We start from the raw sequence: 23586 nt of genomic DNA, 5'->3' as shown, positions 1-23586 counted from the left end.
TTCCAAGAAAGCACAGAAGAGCACACTATTTATTCCATCTTTATCTGTTTGTCACTGTCTTCTTTTAAGGTACCCCCATGACTGTAATCTAAAAAACTCCAATATTTATTTATATTCTTGTCATTATTTAGTATTATTTTATATAATTTAAAGAAAGTTCTCCTAAAGTTGGCACAGTGATGCACCGGTTAACGTTGTTGCCTCATAGTAAGAGATTCCCTGGTTTGATTCTTGACTGGGGTGCCTTCTGTGTAGAGTCTGCATGTCCTCCCTGTGTTTGTGTGGGTTTCCTGTGGGTGATCTAGTTCCTTCCACATTCCAAAGACGTGTCTGGAGCATTTCTCCCCAGGCCTGAACTGAAAATAGGCTTTGTCCTAGACAGACTTTCCCATTCAACAAATGTTAAAATAAAAAAAAAAAAAATAAAGCCAACACCCCTTTAGTCATAGATATAATAAATAACCATAGATCTGGAATGCCAGTTAAGTCTTCCACAGATAACACTTGTATTTTACACTAAAATTAAAATATATTTTGAGTCCTCTGTATCACTCTTTCCCAGAATAGCTACTAACTCTGCTAAAGTCACTTAAACAATCAAAATACCATGGCATCCTTCCCCAAATACAGTTGGAAAGAACTTAAGCAACTTACTGGTGACAACAATCAAAATACCATGGCATCTTTCCCCAAATACAGTTGGAAGGAACTTAAGCAACTTACTGGTGACAACAATCAAAATACCATAGCATCTTTCCCCAAATACTGTTGGAAGGAACTTAAGCAACTTACTGGTGACAACAATCAAAATACCATGGTATCCTTCCCCAAATACAGTTGGAAGGAACTTAAGCAACTTACTAGTGACAACAATCAAAATACCATGGCATCCTTCCCCAAATACAGTTGGAAGGAACTTAAGCAACTTACTAGTGATATCATTGACTAATTGGCTACCTCTTATACATAGTCGCAGTTTCATTAATAAGTACAATTTATTATCTCAGTAATTCTTGACATAGTTTTTAGATGTATGGATTAAAAAGGATTCTGTTATGGCAACTAAGAATATGTGGAAAGAGACTAAAAATACAGTACAGAAACTGTGAAACTAGAATCCCTTTATCGTGCATATAGATAGTAAGGTGCAAGCAGTGAAATGTTTTAGTCTCTAATTTTAAATACAGGTTAGACATATTTTTATTAACCAAAGGAGAAGGTGTGGGTGGTAATTAAGAGTTGGAAGATTTTTTTGGTAGGGAAGAAGTTGGATAAGTTGATTATCCCCTTAGGACATGGTGGTTTAGGATTACCTAATCTGAAGGGATACCTTAGAACTAGGCAGTTAAGGGTCATATACGTAACACAAACAGAAGGTTATAAGCTAAAGTAGGAGGGGACTATGATATACTGGGAAGGGGGAATTTGAGGAATATGGAGAGAGCAGGATTTTGGATGCAAGTCCTTAAGGAGAATAATGACCATGCAGAACATTATATTCGTAAAGCAACAAAGTGTTATGAAAACTAAGCCAACAGTGGAATGGAATAAAGGTGATTTTTACGGATAGGAATGACTGCAAGTAATGGTACAGAAAATAGGCAATAATGAGCTGAAATTTATTGGAGAACGTAAGAGGAAAAGCTGATAGAGTGGGATGAGGGCAAGCAGAAGTTTAAACTGTAGGTTAGAGACCACCTTCCATACCTGTGACTGATAGCAGAATATAGGCAAAGAGAAAGGTATGCAGGAGTGCTAAGTGAAATACCAGTTATGGTAGAGCTTTTAGTTGAGTCTAGAGCAGCTGTTTAAAAAAAATAATAATAATAATTAGTACGGCATTTAAAATATTGCACAATTACAAGAATCAATCGGAGAAAGTTAGAAATGTTTGAGAAAATAGACTAGAAAGGCAATTTAACAAAGGAACAATAGAAAGATATCTGTAGGACTACAACATACGCAATAAAATCCAGAGAGTTTATGATTTTTGCATAAAATGTTTGCTTGGGTATCTTTATACTCCTAGCAGACTTCAGAGAATTTTTTCCTCTAGGACATACCAAATGCTGGAGGTACGATGGGAAAGAGAGAGATACCTGGGAACAAATCCTTTGGGAATGTAACAAGTTGGCAACTGGAAGTAGGATCCTTAGAAAAAGGAAAGAGCAAATTACTTGGAAGTAAATGGAATCTGTGGGAACAACACATGCTGAACAATTCTCAGCAACAGGCATGAGGTTTTTGGGAAGGAAACAACTGAACAATTTCTGTAATGTCCTAGTGACTTGCATTTTCTTAATGGAAGCCTGTATGCTGCATAAAAATGTTACTGTTGTTTGTTTGCTTTTATATTAGTGTATGTGTACCTGTGTTACTGTTTTCATTGTGATTTTATGAAGATGTTTGTATGTAAAAAAAATCATGACATAGTTTAAAAATTCTCCCCTCTGCCTATTGCACCTTCCTACACTATAACTGGGACTCATGTTTTTCATTGCTTACAATCTGCAGCCCATCCTTCTAGTTTAAACAAGCAAGTGAATAAGAAATCAAAGAAGCACTTAACTCCTGATCTTGCATTTAGTTTAGTAAGGTGCTCCACTTTTCACCCGTTCTTATGAATGGCCTCAGATTACATAGCAAAAATTGTTTAACCCAATTGTACAATATGTCCTTATCCTCTGTAGCCTTTCCAACGCAATTTAAACATGCCACTATTATATCATCGACAGAGGTTTCTTTTGCAAATGTCTGCAAGGATTACAAGCCCATAGAACTGTGCTTCCTTAGAAAGATTTTGTGAATAAAATAGTCTACAATCAGCTTTTCAAACACATAAATCAGTATGGTCTACTGTGCAACCAACAGCACTGTTTTTTGTAATGCTTTCACTACTATGACTGGCCTTTGCATTGCAACAAATGCTATATTTAATAAAAATGAACAAAAGTCTGAGCAGTCTCATTTCTGATATGACTAGAGCCTTTGAAACTGCGAATCACTCTAACCAAACCTGGGATACTAAACAATGGCAGCAGTACTTTGCTATGTTTTGATAGCTACCTCAGGAACAGAACTTTCCAGGTATGCTCAAGCAATTCCCTTTTGTAATCAGAAATACTTAACAGTGATGTACTACAAGGATCAGTGCAAAGACCCCTTTTAGCCTCATTTTTTCTCAATGACTTAAGTAATGACATTCCCCACCTTTACTTAGCTATGTATGCTGATGATATACCAACCCTAGAATTTAGCTACAACCAATTTGGTCTGATCTACAGCAAAAATTACAATCTACTTTCTGTGATCTTTACAACTGGTTTCACATCAGTTGACTTTTGGTATCCAACAAAATTGTGTCATGGTATTTGTCACAGAGAGGTTACATAACCTCTGTCCTCTCATAATACTAAGTAATAACAGAAATGCATTGCTCAATAGTACTGAACAAAAATATTTAACCTTAACATTGGACCCCTGTCTTATCTTTTCTAAGCAGATAGGGTAGTCATTAAAACCACCCTAACTCAACTCAACTTTTGCTGCAGAATAGCCTGTCTGCTGTTGCCTACTGTTTATCATTTTCTAGCTAGAAATTGAATTATACCCAAAATGATGGCCTCCCACTGCTGACTTTACATTCTGTTTCCAACACGTATAGAATACAGGTCACTCATAATAAGGAATGCAAGCTTGTTTTACTTGTTTACTTTCACACCCACCACTGTGACCTACTAAAAGGATTTAATTGGCTGCTTTAAATAACAGAGACGTACTACTACTTGGTGCCCTACTTTTCAAAGCTGTAATACAAAGTCAGTGGCCACCCTTAAAATCAAAACTGCAAATGAGACAGCAAACTTGTACCCTTAGAGATAATATTAAAAACACCACCCTTGTCAAACCGTGTTTTAAAACCACCATAGACAAAAAGTTCCTGTCTTTAAATAAGTCCTTCCATATAGTATGATCTACCTTCAGAAGTTAGACAACAAAAACATTGCAGTCATTCAAGACAAAACTAAATTAACTCCTTTCAGGAGAGGCAGTCAGCACTTGCTTTTGTGATGATGGTTAAAAGCACCGCCATTTAAGTGCCACCACCTATTTTTTTTCTGCTTAGTATAGTAGTTGAATCACAAATACTAAACAAGTTGGGATAGCAATGTATACATTGTGTATATGTTAAAATGCACATTTATTTATTTTGTTAATGTATATAATGTCATTGTTTAAGGCAAATGTAAATGTTTGCACCTGCTATATGGCCGGAGACATTGCTGAAAAGGGTCTGCCAACCATTCAACTTACTTTGTTATCAAACATAAGTAAATAAATAAATGTATCCTTTAAGCTACTTGTATAATCACAGTCCTTTATTTGAAATAGTCTGAATGAAGCATTACTCCTTTGTCTTTTATTTCTTATTGGTTATATTCATAGTTTCTAAGTACTCAAAAGTATTTGCAATAGGAAACATTGCAAAGTTCCATTTGTAATATGCATAAATGTGTATTTATAGTTTCTTATATTTTTGAAAAGAGATAATACAGTTAGATTGAATTATCCTTGTCTCACCATTTAGGAATAATTAAAAAAAAGTATTTTATTTATAATTTGTATTGGAGTAAATGAATACCTTGTTTTAGAGAGTTCATATATGTCTTCCTGAATTACCTTCCATTGTCCTTTATAATTTTTGTCTAACTAGTATACTAAAGTTTGAAATGTAGAGGTTGGTGCACAAGTCTCTGCATCTAAAAACTAATTTTACAATTTTCTCAGATTCTTTTATGGTTAACATATGGTGTTTCGGGTTTAGAAGAGATGTTGTAGAAGCGTAAGTAATATTTTATCTAATTTTCATTAAATTTATACTAAAAATGCAGCTCCTAAAATGTATAACATTTTAGGAGGAATTGTCATTTTTCTTAACTTTAACATTTGAGGAAGATTAAAATTATCTAAATGTTCCTGAATAATGCTGTTTATCTGAAAAAAATATTCTCAAGTATTTTATGTCTGTCCTTGTCTAATTTAGATTTAAACTTTCATTTTATTGAAGGAATAGCATTTGGATGTAAGAGTCCTTTTTGTTTTATGCTCATTTAATATCATTGTCAAAACTTTTTGGAAAAGATTTAATAGAACAGTCTATTGCTTAAATTATGTTATTACCCGCAGTTGTTAATAAAATATAATCTGCAAACTATTGAATCTTAGAGTAGTTAATATAAATTTTGAAACTCTCTTCTACTTTTTAATTATTTCTAATATAGTTGGCAAAAATCTAAATAACTAAAGCAAATATTAATGTGGACATGTCTGCTTTGTCTCTGTCTTTAAATTAATGATTTGAAAAAGATTGGAACATCTTTTAACATGTGCAGAATTCTCGTATTGACTTTTGATTTCCAAGTGTTTTTATAAAATTAATACCCATTTACCAAATATAATAAATGAAAGTTTCCATCTTACAGTATTAAACTTTTTTTTGTATCTCTAGATTTATTATCAATCATTTCTAGTTCTTCATGTTGGCATAGTCCATTAAAGCAATTATTCTTTAATGATATCATATGTCATTCTGTTAACTGCATATCCAGTTTGCTTTTTATTAATAATACAGTCCATTATATCTTGTCTTTTTGCTAAAATTGAAGTGAATATTTTATAGTTTACATTAATGGTATAGGTCTATATGAAGAAAGCAGGTTTATTTATTTTCCTCGTTTCTAAATAAATGATATGATTGAATATTTCCAGGATGGGGGGGGGGGCTCTTTACAGTTTTGAATTAATGAAAAGTTTTTATTATTCAAAAAGATATTTCTTATGGTAAAAGCTTATATACCCACAGAATAATCAAGCCATGGTGTTTTACCATTTATTTTTTTAATTTGATCCTTAATTTCATTATTTGTTATTGGTTTGAGAATTCCCCCACCCCTTTGTATATCACTTAATTAGACGTTTGTATGTTTTGATAGGTAGTATTATATTTTTATCATTAAGTGATTTATTTTCAGTTATTGCTTTATTCATAGAATTCTCTTAAATATCCAGGATTTCCTTATGCGAGTGCTGTTTATATTATTTTGATTTTCATTTGCTATTATTTTGCTTTTGTTAGCAAGCCTGTCTTGGGTGTCATTACATATGAATTTAGCTTAATTTTTTGCAATACTATCCTAGTTTTATGACTAGTATTTCCTGATGCTAATTTTGTCAAAGTGTATGTATATATATCTGTTAGTCTTTGGTAATCTCCCAGTTTTTTCCATATAACTTCCTATAGCAGTTATATAGTGCGCTGATAGCCCTGCCAGCCTACTATTCTCTTCGGCAACAGTATAGTCAGACATTGGGCAATAATTCTTATCTTCTCCACAGGAAAGTACTGCCATCCCCAGGACCTCAGTCCTTCCCTTTTGAATATTCTTCTAATAATTGGGGCCAATTCCTTCCCCATGGTTTCCACTGATATCTAGATGCACCTGCTCCTGTGATGTTAGAGCACCTTTACTTCCTGTATCCTTTCTGAGATGCAGATTTAAAGCTACATGTAGTATTCCCTGGTGAAGTTGTAGTCATAAGCTGTGGTGGGAAGAGTTTGATTTGTCTTTCTACTAGAGATACCAGTGTTTTTAATTATTTGGTGCTTTTGTCTTTCCGCCTTCCAGTCTCTCCCTTATTTAAAAGTTGCTAGGTTTGATAACTGTCAAATTACTTGTTTTAGTTCCTGCCATTTTTACACAACATAGTGAATGTTGTGCTATAAATGTATAACTGGGTACACATTTGCACTGAGCTGTATGATTTTTATTTATTTCCCAAGATGTTTAGCCCTTCCCGTAAGAATGTCCACCTAGCTACAGAGTTTTTCATTTGTGAAAATGTTTCTGTATCATTTGTTTCCCTTTCTTCTGGGAACTTCTCATTCTCTGTTCTGTATATCTTGAGGAGAACTAATGCCATACTGGAAACAACTGACATTGCTCCATCATGTGAGCAAATGATGCATTTACTGTCAAACACTTGTTAATGGAATAGATTTTAATTCAAATTGTAGTCCTAGAAAGGTTGCCTTCCATACCATATTGAAGGATGAGTGATACTAGCCTTTCAAGATCATCTCTCACCTATATCTCTGAGATTTATTAGTAAAACATTCTGTGATCCATTTACAAAAGTGTAAAAGGTGGACAACTTCAAGTATTACAGAATTTGATGATATCATATGTAGGTGATTTAGCCTTGTTAAGACAAATTCTTGTAGAGCACATCTTTCTCTAACCCAGTCTTCCAAAATGGTGTTTTTAATTGTATCTTACAAACAAATCCACCAACACAGATGATGTTTTCAGGTGTTTTTTATGTGGCTGGAACTATCGCTGAATTATATATAAAAAAAATAAGAGAAATGATTTTGTTTTTATTTCAAACTAGACAAGAGAACAAGTGATGGAGAAGGGAAGAAGAAGCGAGGAAAAAGCAGTGATGTTTGCCCATTTTATGCCTATGAACAAATGCAGTTTTTGCGTGATGAAACCTTGGTAGCTGTAAAGGATATCGAACAGTTGGTGACCCTAGGAAAGGAGATCAAAGCTTGCCCTTATTATGGTGCACGTTTTGCCATTCCTGCAGCTCAGGTAAGATGACATACTTTTTTATTTCCGTTTGTGTTTGATCCTGCTAGTCATTAATGGTTAAAGAGTCAGGTGACGATTTGTATTAATCTTCAGTGATATCCTTTGCCACATCTCTACTTGCATACTTTAATTGCTGAACATACCAGATTATTCATTTCTCCTGTATTTTCACTAGATAGGTGCAGAGTATCTTATCTAATTAAGCAAATTTCTGGAAAGTTCCCTGCTCCTCATACACCGGAAAAATGGTACCTGTTTGTTGACATCCATACCATAACTACATGTTAAACACTGCGATTCATTTGCTTCTGATCTTGTTTGACTGTTGCTCTACATTGTAAACATTATGTACACTATGGCTGTCACTTGAGTGAGTAGTTGGCCTTTATTTAACTCTGTTTGACTCTTTCTGTGTCTTCCAGCTGGTGTGCCAGATTGCCCATATGGGGGTTCTAGTTCTAGTTTCCTTCTATACTCTTCTCCAGGAACTGGTGTCATGTTATTTTAACTTCTTGGTGGACATCAGACTAGAATTCTTTTGAGAGGGTCAGAGTAAGGTGGCAAACGTAACTAACGCTGCAAAGATGTTCTGATTTTCATGTTCATCTTCTGAGTCATGTGATGGTATTCAGTAGTTGAATTCTTCATAATCCTATGAAAAAATGCAAGGAAGACTTGAACTTGGTGCTGTAGTTTTGTAGTGTCTAGTAAATAGAATAAGCAGGAAATTAAGAGTTGTGATTGTTTTTTTCTGTTTGACTGATACTACCAGGTTGTACATTTTATGAATCCATAGACTCATTGTGGAGTATGTTATATTCTGTTCAAAGGCTGCATGAATGTTTCTGCTAGCAGAACACGTTTTGTTTATTGCACTGATTGCTTTTTGCAAAGCCAACAACATCTTTCCTATGTTTTGTTTAATCTAAAATAGTCTGTAAAAATGTATTTGTTACTCCCTGTTTAGCCAGCTGACTATCATTTCTCTCCCCTACTCATCCAGTTGGAATATTCATTCCTCCATAAGGTGATAATCTAGCTGTGGGAATAGGTTGTCTCCTCTTTTGAGAAATTGAGGGGATTACCTTTAAGGCCATAGATATTCTCTTTACACATAACCCATTGCTTCCAAGTAGATGGCATGCAGTGGACATATGTGAGGGCCTGTCTTCTGCTTCTTTGAAAGTTTGTACTCTCAATAACCTTGCACCCTTGAAGGAAAAGTGCTTCCAGAGATCTATGGCATCTAGTGGGATTCTGCACAGAATTTGCTGTCCAGTTATGTGTTCTCCACCCCCCCCCCCCCCAGAGAGAGACAAGCAGGCTCTACCTCATCAATTCTTTCTTTTCTGGCTTATCCCTCAGTGTAGTGTCCAAATCACTTGTTAAACTCTGGTTGTGTGGGTAATAGTCAATGCATTATCCCTGTATATCAGTTGAAGCTAGCATAATGAAATATTTGTGAATACCAGAAGAATTAAGTGATATCTATCAGGCTCAATACATTTCATCCATAAATAAAATAAATCCAACACTTGAAGAAATAAACTCACTTATTTTCTGAGTTTGTTTTTGTTTCTAATGAACAAACTCACTCAACTTCTTGAAAATTTTAAAGTGTGACTACCAGAAGTACAGAAAGTAAAGGATTTGTTCAGAGTAACACAATAAGCAAATGGTGGCTGAGGAAATCAGACCCTGGACTATAAAAAGAAAGTAGCTATTAGCTTAATCTTTTGCACTAAATTGTCTAATCTTACTACCCATAGGCAGAGAAAAGTTGTTAACCTAGCAATCACCTATGAACCAATAAGAAGCTTCTGGAGCTTCTGGCTTATTTCACCACTTTGAAAATGATGAAGGGTCCCTTGCACAACCACAGATTTTTGCTGGAGCACTATTAAAATATTGAAAAACAGGAGGGCAGACATTTTGCACACCAGCCTGGAGCTGTGTCCTCAGGATGGCTTAGTGATCCACAGTTGTTCATTTTTTACCCTCAGCAAATGAGGTTTCAAGATTGCTACTTTGCTTCACTTCAACATATGACAAAGGATCCCAGGAGAAGTGTACACATTGGAAGCTGTCATGAAGTCGTGCATCCTAAGGTGTAATTTCTCTTTGGTCAGCTGTAACATTCTCATTATTGGCCAGATCCTGGAGAATGATCCCTTGAGCAGCTTCCTGGCCATAACTTAATAGCAACACTGAGGACAAACAAGGAGGCTCAATGACCCAGGTTGAGGAAGGTCTACAAGGTCCTCTTGTCCCAGGATCAGCAGTTCAGACCCTATATTTTAAGTAGTTATTTTCGGCCTTCCTGGACATATCCTCATGGGAGCAGAAGTGCACCTTAGAGAGTACAGCCTGATGCCAGTGCCATACCCATTGCAGGCTTATGAAATCCATCATGAAGTGGCCTGCGGCCCCATATGTATCTGGAGAAGAAGTATAGGGAACCTTGGGCTATCTTGCCCACATGGCAGCCAGGAAGCACAGTGATTTTAATCATTTGGCTTCCAAAAAGGCAGATGCCTTCTGTAAGTCTCTGTTCCACTTAACAGTGACGTCCTGACCAGGCATCCTAATTCTGTGAGATTTCTATGTTCCAGCATGAGACCTAGAGACCATGGCATCTTGCCACCTTGCTGCCTGACAAGGTGTCTGAAGCTATGGACAAGGATGTACAAAGGTATCATCTTTGTCAGTTTGGGCTTAAATCCCACACATTGTTTTATTTCACTTGCTCAGGCTTCAGTCCTCTGATGTGTATTAGGTTCTAGCAATGCTTTCAGTCCTCCCTGGACTCAGGAGGAGTTGGTAAAGCTCTATCCAAGGCATTTGTGGTGAGCATCCATATGGCTTATTGAATGCTTGACTGTACAGATGCATGACTTGGGCAACAAACTGAGGTATGCACCTGCTTGGGTTTGCATGGCTGATGCTATGGACTGAGCAGCAAGCTAAAGTATGTGCCTGCTAAGGACGATATGGCTGAGGCTCTCCTGTCTTAAGGAAGAGGTCAGGAAGTTCATTCTAAATGCTTTGCATTCTTTGCAAGGAGGTTTTAGTGAACTCAGTCTTCTCAAAATCTAATTGATGATCTCCTGAAGAAGGATGCCTCCAACACTGAAAAACCTTTATGAACCATACATAGTCCTACATATTTTCCTTTTTCTAGGCTTAGCCTAGCCTCCAAGAAGATGCTTCCTCCCAATTTAAATTTTAAAGGCGGGGGGGGGGGTCTCATGGTTCAGATTGGCACACCACATGGTGCAAGTTAATTCACCAAAGAGAATGAGAACCTCTGCTTAGCAGTCAGAATTCAGACCAACATCTAGGACTGCCTATGGAAGGGGAGAGAGTTATTTGAATTTGTTTCTCCTGGAAGACCATCACAAAGGACCAGTGGGCTCTTGCCATAGTCACTGATGGCAATGTTTAGCTCTTGGGTCCTCTCCAAGAAATTACTCCACTCAAAATCCAAGCTGTCACTGCAGAGCTTTGTGATAGCCAGAGACTCTGTTAAAAGGTGTGGTCCCTCCTCTTGGTTTTGAAGTGGTTGGAATGTATCTGTTACATCTTGGACTTTATCAAATTCACATTCAGTACATCAGATTCTGGATGGTGACTCCCAGGTGCCCTGCTTTTGCTACTCTGATGTCCCTGGGACTTGTCATTTGATGTCAAAGAGACATTTTTTTCATCATTGTTTGGGGTCTGCACAGGAGGCTCGTTTGATTTGCTCTGGGAGGTGCCATAGAATACTGTCATTTTATCTTTTCTGCACACTTAGTGTTCAAATCAAGGTAATAGCTTTGGTTTCAAGGGCCTCCCAGGTAAAGAAAATTCATATATTTTTCTAATTGAACAGCTGCCACTTGATGACCCTGTTGTACTCCTTGTTGTTGCTGAAGAAGATGCTGCCATGGTTACAGTTGGTAGAAGGATGATCATAATTAGGACAAATTATCTTGATCTCATGTCGTAAGCTTGCATTCACTGATCTAGAGGTTGACACTCTATTTGTCTGACATTTTTGTGCATGAAATGACCTGGAAGATCTAGGTTTTGGTAATCTGGGTAAGGACATAGAGGAGTAGTCATGCTTAGACCCTTCTACAGCTTATGAGTTTAATGGTTTCAGTGATCTTCACAGCTCCCCCCCCCCCCCCCCCCATGTCTGATGATGCAGGTGATGCAGTGGTATGCATGGTCTCAGTCACAGAAGAATTAACAAGTGCTTAAAGATCTTATTTTAGTCTGACTGTACTGGACCTGGAGTTGTAGACTGTTTCAGGCAAAATGAAGGATTTATTTTCCAGTAGCTGAACCTGTCACAGGTAATGATAATGGATGCTACACGAGCAGAGTGGAAGGCTTGTATTGGTTCCCCCTACAGTACAAGGGAAATGGTCCTCCTGGAGAAGGGTGCTCCTTAGCCAGCTGGAGCTATGTACAGCTCTGCTGGTCTAGACGGTTCTAGATAGAAAGCTGTTTTATTTTCTCTTTTGAGGGGATGTCTTGATTTTGCCCACCTACCAGTGCACTGCATGGTAACTAAAGAAGCTAGAGGGCATATGATCATATCTCCTTTGCATAGATTTGTTGTGTTTGGCAATACCCATAGATGAGAACATTACATTATCAGTATTTCATATTCCAGATGAAATCATGTCTGTTTCAGGTCTTCCCCAAAGAGAGCTACCCCTGAGAGCGATCGGTTTGCCTGTCTGGAGAATGCAGCTGTGCTGTTTTTTTCTTAGAAAGAGAGACAGCTGTGGATGTGTTCCCATTGATGAGGGGAGATAAGTATTTGCTTTCTCACGGATTCTCTTAATTCCACACCAGATTGCAAAATGTGGAAAGAAAACCAAAGCTTATCCTTTTAACCCGTCAGTGGCCACAAAAGGTGCAGTTGCAGGTTATCTGATCTTTAGTAGTATAGGGTACTGTACTAGTAGAAACCAATGATGGAATTGAAAACAAGCTCCACCTCAGGACCTGGCCCTTACTGTAGACTTGTGATCCCACCAGACCTACTGCCTTGAATGTGAGGTGTGATTAAAGCTGTTAGGAACCCCCTCTCCTCACAGATGTAGTCTTCCAGGTGGAAGATGTTCTCTATTTTAGACAGTGGTATCATGCTCTTCTCCATTTGGTCAATATGCAGGTCCTCTTAAGTTATTTTAGACATTTATTTAAGTTGAGACCCAGTTATTCCATGGCCAAACTGAAATGATCTGTTCCTGTACATCTTATGCTTGAGGAGGGAGGTCTGTGGCCAAACATCAACTTATCAAGCAGATTCTTAAGGGAAGTCTGCATCCCCACCCTCATTTTAATACGTCTCCCTGGGACTTGAACTTCTTGATTGATAGGTTTGTGTGTACCCTGCTAGTACCCAGTGGATGTCCTTCAAGGATGCATCTGCAGTCCTTACAAATGGGTTGTCCTGTCATCAGGCAGCCCTTCAGTCGGCCGGATTCCAAAGTCTGGGTCTGGCCTCGGCTGATGTCGCACTTCACCCGACGTCATAGCTGCAGTTATTCGGGTATAAAGGTATCAGCCGACGCCATCTTCCTCAGTCTTTCTTGCCGCGTGGCGCCCGAAGCAGAAGCTGTTTGCAAGTGCCGGTCGGTCAGAACCAGAGATTACTACTACGAAGACTTCTAAAAAGCTAAGTACCCCGTTGGGGACTCTTTCTTGCCTCAGCCGATGTCAGAAAAAGTGAATAACTGTTTAACTTGTGGGAAACAAATACCTCATAAAGATTTCCACTCTTACTGCTTACCTTGTTTAGGCCCAGACCACGACGTAGCAGCTTGTCTAGCCTGTGCTTCTTTCAACCGGCGGACGCTTAGACGTCGGTCGGAATTTGCTGAGGAGTTTTTCGCCCGCTTTTGCTTACATTATGACGTCGGATACTCCGACTACGCAAATATCTAAGAAACGCAAGGAAAAGGACCGACACTCGCGGTCTGCGGTTTCGGCCGAAACCGCGGTTAAGCCAACCGCGAGTGTCTCGGTTTCGGCTGAAACAGAGTCCACGGTTCTTCCTTCGGCCGAAAGCTTACCTCCTACCGAGGCCTCATCCAGCATGGCTGAATCTGCTACTGAAATCCCACCCGCTCTTGCAGGTTCACAGGATTTATCTGATACTATCCCTTTGGATATTTCTACCCCTGCACGTGGAGCTGCTAGGCCACCTGCATCCATGTCGATTAAGGCCTTTGCCAGGGCTAAAGCAGCAAAATCTACCAAAACTGTGCCTGCTAAGACCCCCTCTCACAGGCCTAGCTCTAGTTCACAAATGCTTAGTCTAGCAGAGGATCTTATTTCTTTGATCCGGGGATCCCAACCACACCCAGACAGGGCCTCTCACCCACCTCCAGAGAAGAGGACTAGAGTAGAGCCCCCTGAGCCAGTTTCTTCAGATGACTCCTCTGATGAATCAGATAATTCAAACCCTCCAGAGGGCCCTTTTTCTCCTTATGAGGACTCTGATGCAGAAGAGTCCATTCCTTCTGCCTCTCCGCCTGAGGAATTTTCTTTTGGGGAAACCTTGCATGCTATGAGGGAACAATTTCAGTGGCAGGGCCAGGATTTTTCAGACTCTAGGAAAAGGCTTAGAACCTTTTTGCATTTGCCACAGCATAGGCCTTTAGCTATTCCTCCAGTACTTACTGTTGTGGATGATGCATTTAATGATGCTTGTACTGCTCCTGATTCTCTTCCTCCGCCCCTGCTAAGCCCGATAGGTACTACAGGGTTCGGACACACATTATCATTTGTATAAGGCTCCTTTGCAGATCCCAAACTATCTCCCAGGGACCCAAGGCTGTAGCAGCTACCTCTGCCAAAAACCCTCCCTCTGAAAGGGAGTCTAGGGCCTTAGAGAGATGGGGTAAAAAAGTTTACACTTCTGCTACTCTTTCTGCTAGGGCCTTGAACTGTCAATTCCACATGATTCAGTATCAGGAATTTATGTTAGACCAGTTAACTAAAAAACTGTCCTCGGATGAACCATTAGACAAAAAAAATCTGTTCAGGAAATGGTACATAACATTCAGCAGGTCAGTAATCATTCCTTAAAATGCGGCTATGATGCACTGGAGGCTTCTTTAGATCAGCCATGACTGGCACAGTGATCAGAAGACATGCATGGTTAAAAGAGCAGTCCTTACCAGACCATGTTAAATCAAAGCTCCTAGATGCTCCCATGGATAAGCTCAATTTGTTTGGCTCCCCTGCACAGCAGGTGCTGAAGAAGGTGGAAGAGAAAGCAAAATCTGTCCAGACAGTCAAGGATTTCTTGCAGGTCCAGCCTCCAAGGTTTAGCAGGAACTGGCCTTCCAAGAATTGGTCCTTTCCAGACACCTCCAGAGCTCAGAGAGGCAGGAATAGGCGCTCAAGAGGCAGGGGTCAATCCAGAGGTGCCTACAGGGGACGACAGTGGCAGGCTAACAACCAGCGAGGTACAGCCACAGATCCAGCCACCACCACTTCCACAGGACAATCACAGTGACTTGGCTCTGGCACCGCCTACCAGGGAACAACTAGAAGCACCCTTAGGCAGGAAGCTAGCCTTGTTTTCAGTAAACTGGCATTACATCACAGGAGACAAATGGATTTTACAGACAATAGACCAAGGTTACAGGTTTCACTTCCATACTCTACCAAGGAAGAGAGGAATGCCAAACCTACCTCCAAATCAGAAGACAGAAGCTCTAGAACAAATAACTCACTTACTAAGGATGAGAGCTGTAGAAAGGGTACCATCTATGGAACAAGGGCAAGGATTTTACTCCAGACTCTTCCTGGTACCAAGAAAAGAAGACCAGTGGAGACCTATTCTCGACCTGTCCGCTTTAAACACATACCTCATTGTCCCAAAATTCAAAATGCTGACCCTACAGCAACTTCTTCCCATGCTGGGCAAGGAGTCTTGGCTGGTAACTCTAGATCTCAAGGAGGCATACCTGCACGTCCCCATACGACCAAATTGCAGAAGATACCTCAGATTTTTTGCAGGATCAGAGCATTATCAATTCTCAGCATTGCCCTTTGGCTTATCTACTGCGCCCAGAGTATTCACGAAATGCCTGGCATCAGTAATTGCTCATTGCAGGCTTCAGGGAATTCAAATTTACCCTTACCTGGACGACTGCCTGTTACAAGCGGACAACAAAAACAAATTAACAAAAGACTTGAAAAGGGTCATTCATCTACTGCAAGCCCTGGGATACACAGTCAATATAAAAAAGTCAAGGCTGATACCATCCCAAAGGATAACCTTCTTGGGTGCAGAGCTGGACACATCAAGACAAATGGCAACTCCCTCTCTACTTCATGGCATTAACAAAGCAGAACCAGCTAACAGCAAGAAAAGTCCTGCAAGCCCTGGGTTACATGGCATCCTGCATAATATTGATTCCACATGCCAGACTACATATGAGAAAGTTACAGTGGTACCTAAGGAATTTATGGTCTCAGCACAAGCACAGCCTAGAAACCCAAATTCCAATAATTCCATGCCCGAAGCAAGAATTCCAATGGTGGGCTCAGGCCTGTCAATCAAACAAAGGACTGCCCTTCCACAGCACTCAACCAAGCCAGACCATCACAACGGACGCCTCAGACCTCGGTTGGGGGGCGCACATGCTGGACAAGTGCATACAAGGCTTATGGACTCAAGACCAGCTGCACCTACACATAAATCAAAAGGAAATGCTGGCAGTAAAACTGGCAATTCAGACATTCAGACCATTTCTTCGACAGGGTCAACTGTTGATAAGGACGGACAACACCACAGTTATGTGGTACATCAACAAACAGGGAGGCACACATTCATACCCTCTATGCCGGATGGCAATGGACCTCTGGAATGTGGCCCTGAGCTTCAACATTCAGTTACAAGCAATTTTTGTGCCAGGAAAAGAAAATATACTAGCAGACATCCTAAGCAGAACTACCACGGATGCCCACGAATGGATGCTGCATCCGACATCTTCAAAACCATTACAGCGAAATGGGGACTACCAAAAATAGACTTATTTGTATCCCCACACAATCACCAACTGAAAAATTCTGCACGAGGACGCACCACCCACTTGCTTGGAAAGTGGACTCCTATCTTTCAGTTGGAAAACCTGACAGCATATGCATTCCCACCTCTTCCTTTGATGCACAAGGTGCTATTGAAGATCAAAGAAGACCGTCCAAGGATCATCCTGATAGCTCCAGACTGGCCAAGGCAACATTGGTACCCATTACTGAGGAGCATGTCTCGGGAACAAATATGGCCTCTGCCCCTAGTTCCCTTACTGTTAACACAGAACAACTTCAAAACCCTGCATCCAAACCTGAAAACACTGCAGCTGGCTGCCTGGAACATTGCATAAGACCAAATAACCCAGATTTATCTCAAAGGGTTAAAGACATTATCTTGGAGGCTCGCAGACCCTCAACAAGAAAAAATTATTCAGCAAAATGGAAAAGATATCTCATTTGGAGTACTGCAAAAGGAGAAAATGTGTCACTGGTAAACATAGCTAACATCCTGGAATACTTGGCAGAGCTCTTCCACAATGGCCTGTCCTATTCTTCCATTAAGATTCATGCATCAGCTATTTCAGCAGAATACAACTTGGATCCTCCAGTCTTCTCACATCCTCTGCTCAGGCAGTTTCTGAGAGGAATTAAAAATGTAAAACCACCTAGGAAGCCACCATTGCCAGCATGGGACTTGAACTTTGTGCTAGAAAAGTTGACACTACCTCCTTTCGAGCCAGCAGCAACAGCAGAATTACAGTACTTATCATGGAAAACTGCTTTCCTGCTTGCAATCACTTCAGCAAGAAGGGTTTCTGAACTACAGGCATTAATGGCAGTACAGCCCTTCCTGGTCTTCCATCAAGATAGAGTGTCCATGAGAACTAATCCTACTTTTATGCCAAAGGTGGTCTCCAGGGTATCTTTAAACCAAGCTATCCACCTGCCTACATTCTTCCCCAACCCACAGAACAGGGGAGAAAGACTGTTGCATACCTTGGATGTACATAGACAATTACGCTACTACCTGGACAGGACCAAGAGCAATAGAAAAACTGACCAGCTACTGGTAGCATATGCAACAGGAATGGAAGGAAAAGCAATTTCAAAACAGACAATCTCTAAGTGGATAGGAAATTGCATTAGATTTTGTTACTCTTACCATGGGAAGAAAACTCCAGAAAACATCAGACCTCACTCTACAAGGGCTACAGCCACTACCACAGCTTTTTTACGAGGAGTGGCTACCAAAGACATTTTAGAGGCTGCTACTTGGAGCTCTGTGCATACATTTGCCAAGCATTATAATTTACCCTTATACTCCAGATCCCGAGCAGGTTTTGCCACTGCTGTTTTGCAAGGGATCTTAACTACACCATAATCTTATTACTCCTCCTCCCCCAGTTTGGCTATGGTATTCTACCCATTTGTAAGGACTGCAGATGCATCCTTGAAGGACATAGTACAGTTTTGTACATACCATAAATGTAGATGTCCGATAGGCATGCATCTGCAGTCAGGATTACCCTCCCTGCTTCCCCTCTGAGGTACTCCTAGGGTATTTGCCCATCTTCTAGCTAGCTGGGGGAATCTATTATGGTGTATTTGTTTGTATATATGTATATACATGTTTATTTTTATTTGCTCTCTCTTATTTGGAAACTTTTGCAATTATCCAAATTTAGCCTTCCTAGAGGGCACCTGGCATGTGGGGCAAGAAACACTGAGGAAGATGGCGTCGGCTGATACCTTTATACCCGAATAACTGCAGCTATGACGTCGGGTGAAGTGCGACATCAGCCGAGGCCAGACCCAGACTTTGGAATCCGGCCGACCGAAGGGCTGCCTGACGACAGGACAACCCATTTGTAAGGATTGCAGATGCATGCCTATCGGACATCTACATTTATGGTAGGTACAAAACTGTACTTTCTGCAGTTTTAATATCTTGGAAACCACTTTTCCTGATAGCCATCACCTCTTCTTGCAAGATCTCCAATGTTTTGGGTCCTTATCCTTATCTTCCCCAAGGTTCTGATGTTTGTTATATTCCTGCAAATTGTGTAGATACCAGATAGTCACTGTTTTCTTAATTGGCAGGAAGCATTCTCATTTGTAATTGAGAATGACTAGTTGAGCTGAGGGTCTTGGAGTGCTCTATCAGTATGGTGTAGGATGTCATTATATGTTTGGTGTCCCTTGCTCATGATAGCGTCTAGTAGAAAGTGCAGAGTGGGAGTGGAAGGAAGGATAATCCCAATCACAGACCTGTGAGAGATGGTGCCTTTATACAACAAGTGCTAAACAACATGTCTGTTATTTGTTGTGGTTGTTCCATTTACCTATTACATTTTTTGTTTTTTAGATTGTGACTTTGCCATATCAAATGTTGTTGCACAGCTCAACCCGACGTTCCTCTGGAATCAAGCTGAAGGATCAGATAGTGATTATTGATGAAGCTCATAACCTGATTGAAACCATCTCTTGTATTTACAGTTCAGAGATCGCGGGATCACAGGTGAGTGTGTATATCTGATTTTGAAAATAGCAGCAACAGGATTGCTGGTATTTACCAGAATGTGGACATGATTTTACACCAACAAACTAGTAAGAATGCAGAAACCATTTTATGCGACATTTTAAGAGATTGCCTTTTTCTCTTTGTGTGTGTGTGTGTGTGTGTGTGTGTGTGTGTGTGTGTGTGTGTCTGCGCACGAGTGCTCAGGTTGCATATAAAGCAAAAAAACTAACAATCTGAAGTAGTTAATGTCATTTGATCAGCAACCTGTGGGTTTCGGATCCGATATGGATCTGAGCCAGCAGCTTTCCAAGCTCCTCCCCCTTACCACACTGCAACCTCCTTTCAACCCCCAGATCTTGTTTGCCGCAGTTTTGCCAAGACGTGATCTCTGAGCTCCAGGCAGGTAGAGTAGGATTTTTCCGGCTTTAACTGTGCAAAGTAAGTTTAGTGTGGGTGGATAGTGTTTACCTTCCCTTTCTTCATCTCCCCGGGTTTCCGTTCAAAAAAAAAAAAAAAAAAAAAGTAGTAAAACTTTGTATTTTTTTAGTTAGTATAGGCCTCCCTTTCCCACCTTTGCTGTGTGTGTGTGTTTTGGTAGGGCTTTAGTTATCCTTTTTGTTGTTGTGGGGGTTGAGGTGTCTGATTTTCAAAAGCCGACTTTCTCCAAATGCACAGTGTGTGGCCATAAGTTGTCCCAGGCTGATGGCCACACTCTGTGCGTCGTGTGTTTAGGGGTTCCCCACCTTTCTTCAGGATGCAAAATTTGTGCAGCTTTTAACCCACAGGCTCTGCGGGATCGCAGGGCCAAGTTAATTTTGGCTGGACTTCTCCCGGCAGAATCTGCTTCTTTTTCTTCCTCTACGGCCACAACTGTGGCCATATCAGCTTCTGGTCCTCCTCCCCTGTCCAGGACTCACACTCCCGTTTCTAAACAGGGTGACAAAGAGGCCAGGAAGGAGAAGCATAGGGAGAGAGATGGAGAAAAAGAAAGAGAGAGAGGCAAAGATAGGGGTCGTAAGAGACCAACGGACCCGTCGGATCCTTTGGGTCCTCCTGTTAAGGTGGTCACTATCCCAGACAAGACTCCTAAGACATCTTCCCCTCGGCTCCGTTTCCCTAGATTTTCTCCAGAGCCGGAGGAGGAGGTTCGGCCTGCTTTGAGTTCGTCCTCGCATTGGCCCTCTCAGCCGGTGTCGGTGGTGTCATCCAGATCCACAAGAAGCCTCTCGGAGGCTGACATGGACCAGATGATGAGAAGGTTTTTACAAACTTAGTTGCAGATGGGAGTGTTGCTGGCTCCCCCTCCCGCCGGAGCAGGGAGTTCGGCTCCGATGTTTGCCACGATAGCTCCTTTTCCGATCCATCCCTGGGTTTCAGAGTCCCTGGATCCGAGGAGCCCAGGAGTCAGGGGGTCAGGGTCGATGGTTCCTCCAGCCTCGATGCTGGCCATGCCCTCGAGTTTGTCGAATCCGTCGGATCAGAGCTCTCGGAGCCATGATTTGGGTGTCAGATCTGGGGGGATGAGTGTGTCATCGGCTCCTTTATGGTCGGGACATACCATTCCTCTGGGTCCAGCTGTTCCGGATTCGTCTCCGATCCCTTCGTCGGACCGAAGGGGCACTGTTACTCATCCTGCTAGTTTCAGAGAAGTTGGTTCCCCTTCGGCCTTCGACATTGTGGAGAGGGTTCTGTCAGCAGGATCAAGACTCCTTACTCTTTCCTCAGAGTCCGTCCCTGCTCCCTCACTGCTGAGTGTATCTTCTGTCATTCAGTCCTCCCGGGGACAGCCTGTGTCTGATATGCCCCAGACGGTTCCCCTTGAGGAATATGAAGCTGTTTGTGAGCCCTCCCCGGAGAGCCCCCCCAAGGAGATCCCTCGCAAGTGCAAGAGAAGGCACATGGACTCCCCCGAGTCCCTCACAGAAAATACCGACTTGGAGGAAGGGGAAGGCTCCCCCCCAGATCACCTCCCGAAAATGTCTCATTTGGAGACATAATGGAAATCCTCCATCAGAGGGGAGGTTGGTCCGCCCAAAAGCTTTCCTCAGATGAGTCGGTATTCCTGGAGGTGTTCGGCATAGGCCCATCTACCTCTTGGGTGTCCCCCCCCCCCCCCCGGCTGATCCTCTGGTGGACCTCATTATCACCAGAGCTTGAAAGGAGCCGGACACTGTAGAAACCTATACCTAAACGGCCAGAAAAATTTTTAGCCCTGCTATGGACAAGCCTGCATGGAGTAAGGGATCCCCAGTTGATGCCACGGTGGTGGCGGCAGCCACCAAAAAGGAACTGACGCAGGAGAGTTCCTCGGTCCATCCTCCAGACAAGGAGTCTAAGGCAATGGATTGACTCAGAAAGCGAGCGTATGCTTCAGCTACCTTTGCTTTAAGGGCGCTGAACTACATGGCCCACGTAATCAGACTTCAGCGCTACCTCGTAAAAGAGTATGCTGAGTCTCCCCCAGAGTCCATTTCGGCCGAGGATAAACGCTCATTCTCTGCACATATGGCCAGTCTTAAGTTGATGACTAACACGTCCATGCATCTACTCTCTCGTGCCACCGAGGGAGCCGCTAGGGCGGCTGGGTCCGGCATTGCCATGAGGCATCACGCCTGGCTCCAGCTTTTCTATTTTTCGGAACCTTTCAAGGCATCCTTCGCGAATGCCCCTTTTGACGGTTCAACCCTGTTCGAGAAGACTGTCCAGAGTGAGAAGGACGGGAAGATGCTGTCTGCCGTTGGGATCCGCTTCTCTAACCCTCAAAGGTCCTTTTCCAGGAATCAGCAAGGGCAAAAGAAGTTGTGGTTCCGGAAGTCTCAACATTCCCAGGACAGTCTGGACACCTTTTCCCCTAGAGGCAGAGGGGGACGAGGTGGACGCTGGCCCAGAGGCAGAGGGGAACCGAAGAATTTTGAGTCACGGGAAGCGTTTTTGGATCAACCCATGCAGCAGCTCTGAGGGGTTGCCTGACTGTCCACTCTGGAGGCAGTCAGGGGGGCGTTTTGTGAAACAACTAGCTCAATGGGAGTCCATAACGTCAGTCCGCTGGATGCTTCGGATAATATCCAGAGGCTATTCCATTCTCTTTCTGACCAGTCCCTTACCTCCAAAGCATCTCCCAGATGTTCCACCCTCTCAAAGGGAGGTGGCAGCTTTGGAAATAGAAAAACTGCAAGGTAAAAGGGCAATCCAGCCAGTCCCCCCAGACCAGTCCGGATCAGGCATCTATTCCAGGTTCTTTTTGGTGCCAAAAAAGATTGGGGACTTGAGGCCGATTCTCGACCTACCCATGTTAAACCTGTCTGTTGCCAAGGAGAAGTTCCGGATGGTCACCTTACAATCCATCCTGCCTTTCTTGCAGGAAGAAGACTGGATGTGCTCTGTAGACCTCAAGGATGCGTACTACCACAATATGATGGACAGGCGATCCAGGAGGTTTCTCTGCTTTCGGCATGGAGCCAATCACTACCAGTTCAGGGTCCTACCCTTCGGTCTCACCACAGCCCCCAGGGTGTTTACCAAGGTCATGGCAGTTGTAGCTGCCCACCTGAGGCTTCAGGGCATTCAGGTCTTTCCATACCTGGACGATTGGCTCTTCACCGCCCCTTCCAGGCATCCACTTGTTCAAGCCAGATATTCTTTCCTTCAGCTGCCAAATTTACTGGGTATCACGATAAACCTTGCAAAGTCCTCTCTTCAGCCTGTTCAGATTCTGGACTTCATAGGGGTGAGCATAGATTCTCTCCAGGCCAAGGTATTTTTGACTCCAGACAGACTTCAGAACCTGACCCTCCATGTCTTGGCACTTCTTCAGACTTCTTCACCCCCAGCAGAGCTAGTTCTGAGGGCCTTAGGGTCCATGGCAGCAGCTATAAATCTGGTTCCTTGCGCACGTCTGCACATGAGAGTGTTACAGTGGGCGTTACAAGTTCGGTGGTCTCTGTTATACCAGCCCTTAAGTTACCCAATTCCTCTAAGCAAGGTGTGCAAAACTTCCCTCATCTGGTGGCTTCAATCTCAGGATCTTCGAAAAGGACGGCCCTTTATTGCGACCCCACCCCAAGCCACGCTGACCACGGATGCTTCCCGTCTAGGGTGGGGGGCATTGCTCGAGTAGGACTGTCCAAGGCACGTGGTCCCCGAACTGGACCGTTCTGCATATCATTGTTCTACAGATGAGGGCCATTCATGTTTCTCTTCCTCTGGGAACGATTGCAGTTCTGTCAGACAACATGTCAGTGGTCTGGTATATCAACAAAAAGGGGGGAACTAGGTCCTACCCGCTTTGTCGAGAAGCCATGAGAGTGTGGGAATGGACGATCTCCACCAACTGTTTTCTGATGGTAACGCACATCC

At 42.0% G+C, this 23586-nt stretch overlaps 1 protein-coding gene across 1 annotated transcript in view; it reads left to right on the top strand.

Moving 5' to 3' along the window:
* Positions 1-23586, top strand: part of DDX11 (DEAD/H-box helicase 11) — a 1280855-nt gene that overhangs the window by 462506 nt on the left and 794763 nt on the right. The window contains exons 9-10 of the mRNA XM_044087617.1: positions 7453-7655; positions 19075-19227. Coding sequence (XP_043943552.1) covers positions 7453-7655; positions 19075-19227 — 356 coding nt within the window. The remainder of the gene's footprint in view (positions 1-7452; positions 7656-19074; positions 19228-23586) is intronic.

Source organism: Protopterus annectens, chromosome 11.part0, assembly GCF_019279795.1.
Source record: "Protopterus annectens isolate FY-2018-M chromosome 11.part0, PAN1.0, whole genome shotgun sequence".
Taxonomy (NCBI): Eukaryota; Metazoa; Chordata; order Ceratodontiformes; family Protopteridae; genus Protopterus; species Protopterus annectens.
Note: the sequence above shows the minus strand (reverse complement) of the source record. Positions and strands in the feature narration are given on the sequence as shown.